A 16,776-nucleotide genomic window follows, 5' to 3' on the forward strand; every position below is an offset into this window, starting at 1 on the left:
AAAAAGGGGGAAATAAGGTCGTGCTCGTCCCGTGGAGAGACGGAGCAGGAAGCGGCGTTGGGTAGGGGAGGCGGTAGAGGGGGTAGCGTGGGCGGGACCGGAGGGCGAAGCATCCTGATGCAGAGCGAGAGCGACACCCGGCTGCTCATCAGCTATGCAAATATGTAAGTATGCAAATGAGAAGCTCCACTGAGGGATTGTTAATTAGAGAGAACACTGAGACAAAACAAAGCAGCTAATCGTCCCACACACACACACACACACACACACACACACACACACACACACACACACACACACACACACACACACACACACACACACACACACACACACACACACACACACACACACACAGGCAAGATGAAGAGGAGGAAACTAATCGCATGCGCAGCGAGGTTAAACAAACCTTCAGCGGCGCCGCCGAGTCGTCGCTTCGCATCATTTTCCAGCACGACGACGGCAGAAATCGGAGAGCAGCCGGCGACCCGCCGCTCATCTTCATCACAACAACCACAACATGTCTGTGTTGGTTTAGCGGAACCGAATTAGATCCAACCCCCCTCCCCCCATCCCTTCCCCTCCACCCCTCACCCCCCCACCGGAGGAGAATCGTCTCCACGAGCGCGCGGGGGGAGACCGAGCCGTCCGCAGGACGGGAGGCTCTCAAAGCAAACAAACAAACAAAGCGAACGCGAAGGGCTGCTGGAGTCACCTCTGACCTTCCGTGGTCATTAAAACCCGAGCGATGACGATGACGAGGACGGGAAGTCGAACTTAGGACGACGTTGTCTGCGCGAGTGGAACACGGTTTTGCCGGGGAAAATTCGCTTTTGAAGGTTATCAGAGAGGGAAGAAAAAATAAATAAATAAATTAAAAAAAAACGACGGTGGCCCCGAGGGTCAAACGCAAAAACATTTCAATCGACCGAAACATCTCGGCGTTTTTGCGTTAACCGAAATGTGTTTGCGATTTCTGAAATGTTCTGTGAAATGGTTTTGACCCTCGGGGCCACCGTATAAAACAAGCTCCTTTATTTGGTCGACACTCGGGGAGCTGAAGAAGCTCCGGCGGCGGCGGGATTTCACCGAGCGGTTCTCACCGGAGAGGAGTTCAGCTTTCTAAAACACGAGAGTTTGGCAAGTTCTCCAAACGGGCTCTGAACGTACCGATCGACCCTCTCATGAGTTAGTCGTAGTTGGATGTCTCCAGTTCTTTTTTTGTTGTTGTAGAAAATAGTCTGTTATTTTTTTTTTGGAGGGGGGAGGGGGAGGGGGGGACTAGTTTTCTACAAGTGAGTATTAAACATAAAAGTCCATGTGTCGACCTTGTAGCTTGGAGAGAAAAAAAATGAACGTGACTTGTCCTCGTGAACTCTTCCTCTGCTGCGTGTTCACCGAGGAGTCTGACGGAGCAGCGAGCGTGACGGGAGCGCTTCGCTTCTCGCTGAAAATGAACCGCAGGTGCGACTGCGCTCTTATTTGAAATGCAAATGCGGAGCCGCACGTCCTAAAACCTTTCAGACGCTCTCCGTGGGTTTCCCTCTGCGTTACTTGTGGCGAAGACCATATTTAATTACTCGCCGTGTCAATCAGCGCCGCTCCCCCGCTGCAGCCGCTTCCTCCCGCCGGCTCTCGGGCCTCCGCGGGAGACGGGGACGCCCCCCCGCGGAGGCCGTCGGGGACCCGGGGGACCCGCGGTGGGGAGGGGGGGGAAGGGTGATTATGCAGCTCTCCATTCAGAGGTTAATGGAGGCTAAAAGCAAAGAGAAGGAGCTCGCTTCAGGTTTCCTTTTACGGCCAATCAAACGACGGGATTCGCGCTCCGAGAGCGATACCTGGGCCGAGTGCACGGTTGTGGGACCTCTGGGAAGGGTGGAGGGGGGGAGGGTCACGCGGGTACCGAGCTGGGTCCTTCTGGCTCTGCAGTGCTGCTCTCCTGCGTGTGGTCTCATTCCCCCGATATCGATTTATCCGCCGCCGCCGATCTGTAAGTCGCTCGGAGAGAGACTCCCGCTCTGGTTACCGGCAGCAGACCAGAGCCCTTGGAGCGGCGGCGAGCCCTTCTGCCGGGGGGGGGGGGCGAGGCTCATCGTCTGCAGGCTTTTTCAGCTCGGCACCCATCCCGCTCTCTTTGTCCGCTTTTGCGCCGAGACGGAGGGAAACATGCAGGTTGACACCGTCCCGCGTACAAACCGAGCGGCGACGTCACCCGGCCGTCGCGAAGCTTCGATTTCGGAATTTAGCCGTCGGCGTCTCGCCAGTTCCCGGTGGCGGTTTTGGAGCAGGAAGTGACCATATTTGGACGGGCCGGGAGCGGGAGCGAGGCGGTGGGTCTGACTCGATGTGATTGGAAACCCGGCGACACTACGTCCCGCCCACCGACAGCTGTGACCTGACTGCGCCGCAGGCCTGTCAATCAAACAGACACGCACCCAAAAACACCAGAAAACTAATAAGAAGGACGAACTTAAGGTAACAACAGCAAAAAAAAAACTTGGTGGAAAAAATGTCTTGACTTCGATTCTATGGAGCCGGAGTTTTTTTAATTTTTTTTTAGATTCATCATCTAGTGGCCCTCGGTGGTATTGCACTTTAAAGGCACTTCTGCATCGGCCTCATTTTTCAGACAGCTCAAGAGTCATGGTTTTACGAGGGTATTTTAGTTTCCTGGAAAGAGACGCTGCCTGACAGACTAAGCTCGGGGAACAGTAATCCCGGAGCTTCGAAGTGGATTCTGGAAACACCTTCAGAGTTTGAGTGAACAACTTTCTGGGTTCAAAACAACCTTGAAAGGCGCACGAAAAACAAAAAGTATTTTTTAATCCATCCAGTCGTCAGGGGGTGAAAGTTCTTCTCCACGTAAACAAACACAAACAAAGACAAACAATCCCACTGTGCAGCAGACGGGCTGTTTTCCATCCAGATGGTCAGACGAGTTCGAGGATTCTGCAGATACCTCGAGAGTCTGGGACGAGTTTCCAAAAGGTCGCCCGGTGTTTATTCTCTGAAAATCAGACGTGAGCCGCGTGACTCGAATCTCACTCGAACAGTTCCCCCCTGACGTCGTTCAACTTCATAAAAAGTAAAACTGCATTTTCACGCGACGGCTTCCTATTAGCACGTCGTAATGGATTAATAATAACACGTCGTCGTGTACTGAGGGAGGGAAAAAAAAGGTCCATCGGTAACACTTCACTTCAGGCTGAATTCATTATCATGAATTCCTGCATTAATACCTCATGAAACCATCAGGAAGTAACATGAGCTCAACGTCTTCTAATTTGACATTCTCTTGCATGAACAACACACAAATTGAAGCATTAAAGGGGTGAGTACATCATCAATCATTGTGATTTATTAAACACGATTATGATGAACGTGTTGTTGCGTTGTTCGTGCATGAGGTGATGAATGAAAGAGTTTGAACTCGTGTTACTTCCTGATGATTTCACGAGGTACTAACGCAGGAATTCACGATAATTCACGTATTCACCACTTCATCAAACGCGTTTATTTACACATGCCTGTGGTACGAGGAATATGCGATCACTGCCCCTCTCATTGCCGATGAATGTCTCCGAGTTTTAAAATGAAATCTAAAAAAAAAAAAAATCCTCTTCTGCCGGACTGTAAAAAGAAACTCTTTCGCTGCCTCTCAAGGTGAGACGCTCAGGAAGAAAAACTGCGAGCTGCGAGGACAAAAGGGAAAAAAAAGACAAAAAAAAAACCACGCCTCAAAAAAAAGAAGGGGGGCGAGGAGCTCGGGCGACCTGTGACGCTTTGCACGCATGAAAATACTGCAAGTGTGCAGCCGCCTCAGCACCGAGAGTCGGCGTGAGAGGAAGCGATCCGATGTGAGCCGACGAGAGGAGCGAAACGCCGAGTCGGCTTTTTTTTCTTCTTTTTTAATAATTTTTTTTTTAAACGGGTACCTTTGACTTGCTCGCTGACAGTCCGGGTCAACGCTCGAGTCAAAGTGACGATGTAAACTTATCACGTGATCGGTCACGTCAGAGAAACGATCTGCTGACTGCAGCCTCAACAACACAGCAAGTCCAGCTGCAGCTACGGATTCATTTCAAACATTTGAATCAGATTTCTTCCAAAATTCTTTTTTTTTTTGCCCACATCTTTTACAAAGTCATTATTTTGTTTTTACTGATATATTATTTACATATATACACGTAACTTTTCATACACAGATCAATATTCGGAGCTCATCGATCTTGATTAGACATTGAATTAATATTTTTTGGAATATTTTTCAAAAATATTTGAGAAATTTCATGAATATATATATATATCTTTCATTGTATTTATATTTTCATATATTTGTATTTACATTTTTCTGAGATACTTGGGCAATTTGTAAAAGTCATATTTTTTCATATTTATTCCAGTTTTTTTGACATTTTATGAATATATTCTTAAACATATTTCAGACTTTTTCTCATATTTTTCCTCAAAGTGCATTTATATTTTCAGATAATTTCTTTCAGACATTTTAAGATTATGTTTTTTTAAAGACAATTTTCAGACATATTTGGGACATTTTATTAATATTTTTTTTGAAAAGGACATTTTAGCACATTTTATTCCTTTTACTAACGTTTTTAAGTATCCCATCTCGTTGCTGAACGGTTAGACAACGGCTGAGGTCCCCGTTCGCTCTTTTAATCATAAACGATGAGGAAAGTCTGAAGAGACGAAGACTACCGAGAGTCTTTTGTTCACTTCAGTCTGTCAACTCGTCACGGCCCTGCAGAGACTCAACACCTCGGAGTATTTGTGAGCAGCCATCGTAGCACGGAGTGGCCCTTTAACGGCACAAATCAACAGTAAATCTGAAGCTGGGAACGACGTGCCCGATCGCAGTCTGCTTTAAAACCGCATCGCCACTCCTGACGATGTGTCTACTGATCAATAACAACTACTCACGGCATCAATCAGTGTGTTTGTGGCCGTTTCCTGTCGGCCACGTGACCCGCTCCTGCTGCTCACCTTCCAACGTCAGACAAATATCTCACTTTGGATAAATGCAGAAGATGTTCTGCCTTTCTGAAACCTCCGCGCAGTTCTGATCGATTGATTGATCTTCCCCTCCTTCCATTTTCGCCCCTACCTCCCCACCCCGCTGAAACCTTCCCTTCCTGCCTCCACCACGGGATTCAGCTCATGCCAAAGCAGCCAATCACGCGCCTGCTTGTTTTCCACCGCGGTGACAGAGGGAGTTTGAGGAGAGTGAGTGTTCCTCACTTCATTTCCTCCACTTCCGAGCTCCCCTAACCTTTTAAAGCCAGCAGTTATCAATCAAATGTGTAATTTGGACCCGAGAGCCTCACACATTTCTTTCCAATTAAGCTCTTCAGCAGCTGATTTCACTGATTAGTTCCTCAATTCGACCGTAATCAGCGGCGCGGGCTTGCCAGCCGGAGGAGGGCCTCCTCCCGCGGCCGAGGTCGCGCCTGATTGGCCGCCGAGAGGGGCCCGCTCTCACCTGCAGAGGGCGTCGGAGCGGCAGGTGCGCCGGAGCTCCAGGCAGGTGGGCTTGTGCCTCTCCTGGTGCGAGCAGGACGGCACGATGGTGCGGCGGCGGCGCTCGGCGCACGCCTGGTCCGGGCAGGAGCAGAAGAGCAGCGGGTAGCTGAGCTCCCACGACACCCGCTCGAAAAACTGACGCAGCGCCTGCGACACACAGGAGGGACAAAAAATAAATAAATAAATAAATAAACCTCAAGATTAACCAACACAGCGCCGTTTAATCGTCGTCTCCTGAAAACATAAAGCTTTAACGGGATCGGGCTGATCTTTGCTACGTTTGTGCACAACATGGTGAAAAAAATAAATAGAGAGGATCGTAAACAATATTTTTGTAAATATTTGCGTGCATTTGTCGCTTTTTTTTTCGTGGCGTTCACTGGCTGATATAAATGCTGCATTGAAATGGACCTTGTGTCCACCGTGTGCTTGGGCATTTAAGTGGTTAAGTCATTGCCAGGCAACAGCAACGTGGACAGCGTCTAGAAGCCACACAGGCTAACAATTTAGCAAGCTAACAGGCGGATGACAAATACGTTTTAGAATTAGTATATTAGTAATTTGTGACAATAGAGTTAGAAAAAGAAACAAGACAGTTTTCCCAGTTTAACATGGCAGGGACATTAAAATACATAATAAATCCAGGGCGTTTTGTGAGGTGAGAGCAACACCTAAAACCACGCCCACCTCAGGCCACGCCCCCTTCTCTGCAGGCTGCAGCCAGAACCGTATCGTCCTTCACAAACACCTGAATGTCTCTTGACTGTCTGTATTCAGCATTCAAACATCAAACTGCACCGACCTTCTGACATCTCTTCCTGCTGCACGGCTCCTGATTGGCCACAGAGGGCTGCGGGGGCGTGGCCTTGCTGCAGATGGAGTTGTAGGCGGAGCGCAGACGTTTACACGTCTCGTTGAGGTTGCAGGCCTTCGCCGCGTCCAGGCAGGGGTTACAGGGTTTCCCGGCCTCGGAGCAGGGGCTCATCTTCGACAGAGACGAATCTGAGAGAGAGAGAGAAAAAAAGTTTCATCAGATTTAAAGTCGCAAACTCATCGGATCTGTTCGAGAGCGCTTGTTAAAGGATAACTGAACATTTTCAGACTTCCTGCTGGTGTTGAACTCAAATCACTGCTGCTGTGCGACTGTTTGTTACTGTTTGTCCCAAATTTTCTAATTGTTAGTTTTGTGAGAAACAGCGTTGTTGTTTACTTCTTCTGTTTATCGTTCAGTGATGTAAACACGACCGCCGGGAAACACAGACCGGACCCACACCCGCGACTCAGGACACGTAATTAAAGTGCTAAGTTTTTATTCAGTGCCCACAACCCAGTGTCACTGCAAAGCGTGAAATAGACACGCCTGTTCGCTGCAGCAAAGCGTGACATAGCTATGCTTGGGGCAGTCCAGGCGTGACAGTTACACGCTTAGCTGTCTGTTACACATCTTTGAATCTGACGCAGCAGAAATGTAAACGTTTTCCTCCGAAATGCATTTCCTCGACCACCTGCTGCTCTACAACCTCTGACGGCTCGAGAAAAAAGCTGTCAGCAAACGTGAACGCGTTTCACGTGCAAACGTGTGTAAATGAGAGCCTCCACCCTGATCAGCACGGCGTCACAGCGGAGCTCCGTCCATCCGTCTGTCCGTCCCCTGCCGACCCGAGACGACGTCTGACACCTTCGCAGACGAGTGGACATCTCCAGAGATCCCATCACACGTGTGAATGTCACAGCATAGTGCTGAGCGCGAACACACACACACAAACACGTCGACACCATTAAGCTCCGGCCCAACACATCCAATTCCACCAGTCTAATGGGAGAGGGAACTGGAACCTCGGCCCATAAAAGCCCTTTAAAGTGTGGCGTGATGACCCCCCCCCCCTTGAGCTCTTACACGTTTTCATCAGGAAACAGCAACAACTGCAGGTTAATGAAGGAAAACCGGAGGCCTGCCTGCCTGCCTAGAACGAATCGATCGAGCTGTTAACAACTAGATTTCCTACCAGATCCAGGCTTTAAATATCGAAAGGTATTTCCTCCCTCATCAATAAATTCTGTTCAGGCAGGAAAGGTGGAAAAACACGGATTGAACAGCAATTCGAACAGTGCCGAACCCCCAGGAGCCCCTAAGGACCCCCAGAAATCTCCGGGACCCCCCCCCCCCCCCCCCCCAGGAGCCGCTAAGAACCCCTCCCAGAAACCCCGTAACCCCCAAAAAACACCCCAGGAACCCCACTAGGAACCTCCTCAGAACCCCCCCGGGAGTCCTGCACTTTGCTACCGGATCATGTGCCCGGTCTTTAAGGAGCGCTACATCAGATTATACCGATAATAAATCCAGAGCGACGACCAAGTGGGTTAAACCATGATCTCCGAGTCCTCTCGTTCGAATCCCGGCCGTGCGCACAATTATCTGATTTATTTCCCCACATTTCCTGTCTGTCGACACAACTATACACCAAAATACTCTGAAAACTCGGATTCCCGAGAGGCTGAGATGTCTGAAAAGCGTCGTCCGCTGTTTTGTTCTCGGTGAGTCGGAAACGTTGACCGGCCTGCGGTGCTTCAGAGGGAAGAGAAACGCTGCTGCTGCTGCTGTAGCTGCGTGCGTGTAAATGTCTTCTCAGCCTTTGAACCAGAAGAGCGTGCGTATCGTTACAAGAAAGAGCGGCGAGCCGAAGTGAGAGGGGTGACGGAGGGTCCACCACCGCGAGCTGCCATCACCTCCACACGTCTCTTACAATTAATTATGAATATTGCCACAATTACCGCACGCGCGCGTGCGTGATGTGTGTGTGTGTGGGTGTGGGTGTGGGTGTGAGGCAACGCGGTGTTTGTCTCTGGTATCAGTATGTTCCCTTGGAGCTTCACACTGTGTTGTTTTCCCTGCAGATAACCTTGGTGCACGTCAGTCTGAACACATACACACACACACACTGACGACACACACACACACACACACACACACACACACACACACTGGCAACACACACAAGCTCGGTCTCTGTGTACTCGGCATGCAGGAGTTTACAAGATGGGATGTACTGTAGTGCTTTGCAGCATTTTATTATCACTGACAGAGTCGTCTCTAATGGAACATGTTTTTCTTCAAACTCAAACATCCACTGGCAGTTTACTTACACACACACACACACACACACACACACACACGCACGCACACGCACGCACACACATACACACACACAAGAAGCCCCTGAGCTGCAACAAACAGCAGTGCGTTTCCAGGAAAGCGGCGATGATGAGCCGCTGAATGAAACCAGATCTTCTTCTGAATGCAAAAATAAAGACACACCGCACAGGACGGGATGATTTATAATGTAGTATAAACATACCTCGTCTCCATCGAACCCTTTATGTAAATGTTTATGTTCCTTTTGAGGAATCGTTACGAGTCGCTTTCATTTTTAGTATTGCTATTAGTTGTGTTTACTTATTAAACCCGCGTCGATTTATTTTGGTGCTGTTTTTCTTTGAATAATAGAGATAAATTTGTTGACTCTGTTATTAATACCATTACTTTAATGAATCGGAGGAATTGTTGATGCTTTTATTTTGAAGGCACCGTGTCAGCTCAGGCACCTCAGGTGAATCTACAAATATGGGTATGGAGGTATAGCAACAGCAGGCAGGGTTTATAGTCTTTTTTTTTTTTTAAATCGGGGCTAGAGAAGCAGCGGACGCTGTCGTTTTGCTGTTTTGCTTGTTTGAAATGGTCAAATTAATCTTCTGAAACGTTCGGCTCGCCTAAATAGACTTTTTTCCATGAGATTCGTTCGTTGGTGCCTCAGTGGCCATTTGGGATTTGAGCATTGATTTATTTATTTTTGGTTGTTGAGCCACTAGAAAAAGAAAGTCAAATCATTTTAACACGAGTTCGAGAAGATGCTTCAGGCGATGGAGCGACCTGACCGCTTGATTAAAAAGGTGAACTTGTAATGAAAGTAAAAAGCAGCAAATGGTCTTTGGTTTGTTTGTTTGACGGTGTTTGAATTAAATCTTTCTTTTTTTTTTCTTTTTTTTCCCCAAACGGAATCATTTTTTCTGCTTTTGATCCGAGGAGAAAGTCAAATATTTGCCTGTTAATTTTGTATTTCTATCGGTGAGAGAACTGGTGATGCAGAAAGCTGAGTAACATTACGGTGATTTAACGGTAAAATAAAAACAGAGCGGGACCCAGAATCGTTCCTTGATGAACACCACATTTTGCTACAAACGTCTGCGACACCTAAAACTGACCACAAATCTTCCTCCTGAGAAACAAAGGAAAAGAATGATTGATTAAAACGTCATGATCGGTTGTATCGAAGCGGCAACCAGCGGCGACGTCACCGGTTAGTTTGTAATAAGCCATTATGAAGCGTGGAGTTCGAACGTTGTCTGGCGCCATCTTGCCAGTTCGGAGCAGTGAATCTGACTCGATCTGCTTGGTAACCCGAGGATATTACGTCCCGCCCACCGATAGCCGTAACCTAACTGCACCACAGGCCTGTCAATCAAACAGACATGCCCGCCGTTTTGAAGCTTAGTTTATAATTAATGACGGATTATTTGAATCTGGAACAGTGAATTTAGCGAATGACATAAAGACACAAGTTGAATGGGAGTCTACCTCTAGTGGCACTCGGTGGTATTGCAGGTTAAGGCACTTCTGCACTGGCCTCTATTTTCAGATCTGGACGCTGCATCCACTTTCATATACAGTTTGCGGTTGTATCAAACGCAGCGCTCACATGCGGCAGGGGGAGGAGGACCTCGCTGTTTGAAGTTTGTTTCCGCCTTCAGCGAAGCCGTTTAATTGCTCTGGTGGGTTCAGAGATCTGTGAGTCCGCTGCTGCGGCGCGGAAACCTGTCGGGTTTGTTTAACTTAAAAGTACACACAGCCGGTACAACACAATCGTTTGGAGACCATCGGCTGAATCCGGAGGAAACTACACCGTCTTCAACCCCGACAGACGGCGGAGACGGACATCCGGAACAAACGCAGGCTTCTCCACGGGACGATGCACCGCAGAGAGCACGCGCGGGATTCGACAGCTTACGTCCGGAGATCTTAAAAACGAAGGCACGCCGAGCGTCTTTTACGACGCGTTCAAGGAACGCGCGGCGAAACCGCCGCTCCCAGCAGCATGACTAATTTCTCCGGTCGCTTCAGAGCCTCCTGCCGTAATGCACGCATGGTGAAATGAGCATGTTTGGTCTCGGAGGAGCGGCCGACACCTCCTCACGGCCTCACGTCCTCGCTGCCGTATCGATTGTGTGAAACGAAGCGGGCTGGAAGCACGCCTCGGTTGGTGCACGTGTCGGAGGCTCGTCCCACGACTTTCAGAATAAAAGAGTTCGCGGCGGCTGCCGCTCGCAGGTTAACGGGACTTCATTAGCCTCCGAATTGCTTCATTTAAGGCTCGCGCGCCATCTTGATGCACCGGCTTCTTATTGACATATTAAACGAACGACTGACGCCGCGTCAGCGAAATGTAAAGAAAGACATCTTTTTTTTTTTGTTGTTTCTGCCGCAGCTGATTCTACCTGATTGCTCCCATTTAATGGCTTAAATAGAAGAAAAACACTTTCGCTGTCACATTTGGAGGCACAAATAACTTTTTTTGTTTTTTTTTGTTTTTTTGTCTTTGTGAAAATGTAGCACATTTAAAAAAATGTTTTCTTCCACATTAAATAAATTCAATTTGCAAGATTTTTTGTTTTGTTTTGTTTTGCAGTGAAATTAAAAACATTAACCACGAACAATTGTTTTCATGTTGACGTGTGAAAGTGCTCGGGAAGATACTTTTATTTTTCACAGAAAAACAGCAGCACTTATAAACTTCTAATTCTCTCATAATTGTAGCTGATAAGTTGTTAAGCCTCCAAACCCCCGGGGCAATTTTTTTTTGTTTGGGTCATTGTTGGGGCTAACCATTTTATATCTTGTTTTTTTTTCAGGACAGTCGAGGCTCTTCAGATCTTTCATCATTTAATTTGATAATACTGAGAGATTTGTTTTTATATTAGGCTTTATATATATATATATATATATATATATATATATATATATATATATATATATATATATATATATAAAAAAAAAAAAGAATTTCGTCTCCTGAAATTGTTATGTTTTTACATGTCTCACCATAAAACATTGGCGGGAGAGATATCTTTTTATAATTGCGTAGATGAGATTTTTCTACAATCTGGCATTACCTGAACCACGTTTGTGGGACGCTGTATGACTCGTTGTTATTATAATTTTTCACACAAAGTGGGCTGTAATGTCAACCTCTATGTTGGAGACGGTACAGAAGGTCAGCTGTGATTTAAAAACCGGATTAGCTGGAAATCGCTTCGTCGTACAGAGAAACGAGCGGTGTCGTCAGAAAGGGCCAGTTCTGCCGTTTATTTTGATATGCAGCACGTTATGAAGCGATAAGGAGTTATTTGATTAAGCGCAGCGTGGTGGAGATGGACGCAGTGCTACGTGCATGCGGAGTGTAACAACGGTAAAGTGTTCATGCAACTCTAAAGTAGGTTTTCTCTGCAATGCTTCGATACTCAGACGAGGAACTGACATTTTTGGAAAGCTGAATTTGTGAAGTTTCATAGATATTCCGTGCATCTGTCTGTGATAAATACTCATAATGTGCTACTCGACCCGAGAAGAAGGGGTGGGCATATGCACGTTAATAATTCGGACATCTGCATTTGTTCGACCGCCGTCCACACGAGAAAGAGAAGCTGACGAACTGGAGAAAGTGGATATTAGTGTTGAACCGCACTTTAAGTTGAACATCAGCTGTGAACAAACAGCAGAAAAAAAGAGCCCCGTGAATTAAAGATAAGCACACAGGAAAGCATATTTCCCACCACTGGAGACAAAAACCGACCTCAGAAACTGAAATCAGGACCTCGGCTGCCTGCGTTTTAAATCCTTTATGTGGAAACAGCACATTTTGAAAAGAGAAGCTCTAAATGTGTGTTGACACAAGCCGGATCCACAACTGCCTTCGAACAGGCACATTTCTCCTTTAAATGCGGCATTTTCATTCGAGCCGGTCTCGCTGTTTAACCCTCTCAACCCGAGGCGTCATCTCCGAGGTCCCCCTTCCTTGTCCTCCTCCTCTCTTTGCCTTTAATGCATCGCCTGGCTCGCACTACCTAACAGCAGAGGCAGAGGAGGAGGAGGAGAACGAGAAGGAGACGAACAAGCAGTCAGAGAGTTTGAAAGGGAGCAGATATATATATAGAGAGAACGGGAGCAAGTATTCGGGGCAAGAGTGCGGGCCAATTAGAGAGTTGCCCTGGGTTGTCCTGTTATCTTATCTCACACACAGCCTCAACAGGATGTACACACAAAGCCCTGCCCTGGGGCGCGCACACACACACACACACACACACACACACACACACACACACACACACACACACACACACACACACACACACACACACACACACACACACACACACACACACACACACGATCTACACACACACACACGATCTACGCACACACAATCGCTCGTTTCGCTCACATGATGTTTTATTAAAACACTGTGTACCCCAGTGTCCGTAATAGATGTATATATACACACACCGCGGAGACATGATCTAACAAGGTCAAAAGCAGAGTCGGAGGGAGGAGGTGGGCGAAGGGGGGGAGTCGGAGGAGGGAGAGGGAGAGAGAGAGGGGGGATAGAGGGGTTGCGGTTGAGGGGAAACAGGTCGGGCTGTGAAAAGAACGAGGGAAGACGTGAGGAACAACCGAGGGCTGCGAAGGAGCGCCAGACGCTCTTCTGTAGTTAGAAAAACGCTCTGCAGACCGCAGGAGGGCCGAGCGCTTTGGGAGCGCCTGCAGCGAAGCTCCTGCCGGATTCACCTTTTAAGTAAAAAAAAAAAAAAAAAAAAAAAAAAAAAACGACCCCGCAAAACTATGTTTCCACCGTGTTTTCCCGCAGACTCTGAGGAGGAACTTTACATGTTAATTTTTTTACGCCTGCCGATCCGAATCGGGGTGAAAAAAAACAACAACTCGGAGCTGTCTTCACAAAAAGTGGACGTATCTTCCGGGTCATGAAAAGTTGAAGCGAGAGCGGAAGGGCCTGAATGTGCAATACCACTGAGGGCCACTAGGGGCTGGCTAAAAAAAAAAAAAAAAAAAAAAAAAAAAAAAAAAAAAAGCAACTCCAATAGCCCTTACTGCTGCCATGACAACAAGGGCTGCATACCATGACAGAAGTATTACATTTTAACACACAACCACAGACTGTCTATAAAAGTGGACGTAGTTTACCGTTTGAAGGGTGGAGCCAAGACAGAAGTGCAATACCAATGAGGGCCACTAGGGGCTGGCTCCAATGGACTCCCATTCAAAAAGCATCAACTTCTCTCCTGAAATACAAAGTCAGTAAATGTTTTCCACAAGTCATTATTGTGTCGTTAGATAAATTCTGTCTTTCTGCAGTGTTCTGGTGGTTCCTTCTGAAAATAATTCCAGCATTCATTAGACATTAGGACTCAAACACAGCTATGTTTGGGGGCGGGGCTGTTTGATTAACAGGCACAGTGCACTCAGGTTTCTGTTATTGGGGGAGGGAGGGGGGGCCATAATGTCCTCACTCCTTCCCCAGCTCGTCCAAATATGGCTGGAAAATAACAAGATGGCGACGGACAAAATGCCAAAGTCGAGGCTTCAGAACAGCAGCTGTCGGCAAGAAAGCTGAGAGAAGTTGAGCATATACAGGTCATGACCTTAACACTCAAGATCTCCCCTCTTTTGTCAATTTTTTCCATCTTTTTCCGACACAACACCGGAGCAATTCAGTCATTTGGAGGAGCTACTATCTAATAAGAATCAAAGTTTCTTCTCGTCGTGAATTTTCGCTCTGAAAAGGGTTTGAAAACGAAATAAAATGTCAGTGAAAAGAGATGTAAGCAGCTGAAGTATCATGTCTTACCACTAAAAGGAATTGCAATGTCATTTGAAGGGTAAGTCGTGAAAGTATTTGAGTTGTCAGCCGAAGAGAAAGATGAAACCACAGTCAAATAAGAGATGAAAGCAGCTGAAATATCAGAAGAGAAAGAAATCAATACAGTGTGGCTGCTGTCATTACATGTCACCCGCTATGTTTACCTTTTTTTTTCTTCCCCCAAGCAGGAAGGTTAAATAATTTATGGAAGTGGTCTTTTAGTTAAATCTTCGTTAAACTCCAATGTTTGTTCATCTTTTATAAATTATTCATGTGTATTCTGGGCATCTTTCATCACCAAAGAAAGACAACATAATTACACTGCATGTGAAACTGTATTCAAGATGCATCGTGTAGCAGCAGGCTAATCCTCATGCAAGTGCTAATCCAAATCATAATGCCAGTGTTAATCCTAATCTAGCCCATTAAAATCAAAATCAAATGGCTTTTTGTGATTATCTTGCTTTTTACATATTTTCTATCAGATCGTGGTGTCATTTCCAATCTGACCTCAAAATGTACGAACGTAATCTGCAGTTTAAACTCAGAAACATTACATCTAATGTTTGAGTTTGTTTGTCAAACGAGCAGTAGTAAAATAATTTGAAATATGTTTTACCATACTTTAATAACATAATAACATAATAATAATTTAATAACATTGTATTTGAAAATACTGAAATAAGTCGAATACTGAATACTAAATACAAAATAATGAAATAAATAAATACTAAATACTGAAATAAGTCGAAGTGGTTGTCAAAGTAGAATTACTGAAGGAAGTTGAAGTGGCAGCTAAAATAGGTATTAAATATGTTCTGACAGTGAGAGAAGTTGGTGTTTTTTTTTTTAGATGACTTGAGACCTGAAAGGATGTGAAGTGTCAATAAAGAAGTGGAAACGTAATGACTGAAAAGAAATAGGCTAAAATCGAAAGCAGCTGAAACGTCATTAGAGAAGGAGATGAATGCACTGAAAGCAGTTGCAGTGTCATTTGAAGAGTATATGATAAAATCAGTTGAAACGTCAATAGAGAAAGAGACGAACGCAGTGAAAGAGGTTGAAGTGTCAGTAAAGAAAAAGAGGAATGCACTGAGAGCGGTTGAAGTGTCATTCGAAGAGTATATGATGAAATCAGCTGAAATGTCAATAGAGCAAGAGATGAAAAATTAAAATGTCATTTAAAGAGTATAAGATGAAAGCAGTTGAAGTGTAAGTAGAAAAAGAGACAAACGCACTGAAAGCAGTTGAAACGTCAGAGATGAGTGAAGTCGATGTGCAAGTAGTAAAAGTAGTTGAAATTTCCGTCGAAGTGGAAGCACCGACGACAGTTCAGGCGCACTGTTAGGAGCCAAAGTGTCCGCTGCTGTGAACACTTCAGTTGATTTCAGCGTTTCCCTTCAACACTATCACTCCATTCTTTCACAGCATTACCTCGTCAGCTACACACAACGCCTCGCGTCTTTGCGACGTCGAAGCGAGAGGCAGCGAAAGTACCGAAGCCAAAGTAAATGTAAGGAAAGTGTTTTTTGAGGCCGCCTCGAGGACCACATCCTGACCAAACCCACACCGATGAAGCTGCGTCAGGAGGAAAACGCTTTCCTCCTCTCTCCCCTGTGGATAGATTATCTGCTTTGCTCTCTTTTCTGCTGCCATCGCCTCTCCTCTGCTTTCTGCTTTTCCAAGCTCTCGTATCACATTTCCTCTTCGGCTTTTCGTGTACTCCCTCCTCCTTCCTCACCTGTCACCCCCCCCCCTCCCCCCACTGCCCCTCTTCATCCTCCTCGTGTCCTCTTCTCCTTTCCTTTCATTTCTCTCCTTTATCATCTTTTTCCTTTTCTCCTTATTGGACACCACTTGGTCCCTCTGAGACTCCTCTCATCACATTTCATCTCTCTTTGTCTCTCCTCCTGTCTTGTTTCCTCAAATCCTTTCTCCTTTCTTCTCTCCTATCATCTATCATCTCCAATGTCTCGTACCGGCTTATCTCCTCCCCTTTGTCTTCTCTCCTCCTCCTCCTGGTCGTCTTTTGTTTTCTCTCCTCTCCTCAGTTTATCTCCTCGTTTCCTCAGGTGTATTCTCCTCTCTTCCTGAGCCTCTTTGGACTGTGCAGCTCCAAAGAGGAAGCAAACATCCCTGAATTCAGAGTCCACGAGTTCAGATGATGCTTCTCTGAAGTCAAATCTGCGAATCTGATAATTTCAGTGTTTAACGTCAATGTGTTCACGGTTACCGACCCGAACACGCG

General features: G+C 46.3%; 1 protein-coding gene across 2 annotated transcripts in view; it reads right to left on the reverse strand.

Moving 5' to 3' along the window:
• Positions 1 to 16,776, reverse strand: part of gfra2b (GDNF family receptor alpha 2b) — a 71,961-nt gene that overhangs the window by 18,136 nt on the left and 37,049 nt on the right. For both annotated transcript variants that reach the window (XM_069701004.1, XM_069701003.1), the window contains exons 4-5: positions 6,344 to 6,543; positions 5,501 to 5,688 (exon numbers count right to left, since the gene is read on the reverse strand). In XM_069701004.1, coding sequence (XP_069557105.1) covers positions 5,501 to 5,688; positions 6,344 to 6,543 — 388 coding nt within the window. The remainder of the gene's footprint in view (positions 1 to 5,500; positions 5,689 to 6,343; positions 6,544 to 16,776) is intronic.

Source organism: Brachyistius frenatus, unplaced genomic scaffold (assembly GCF_029030835.1).
Source record: "Brachyistius frenatus isolate BFR_SWC_R1_liver_20210118 unplaced genomic scaffold, ASM2903083v1 Contig_35, whole genome shotgun sequence".
Taxonomy (NCBI): Eukaryota; Metazoa; Chordata; class Actinopteri; family Embiotocidae; genus Brachyistius; species Brachyistius frenatus.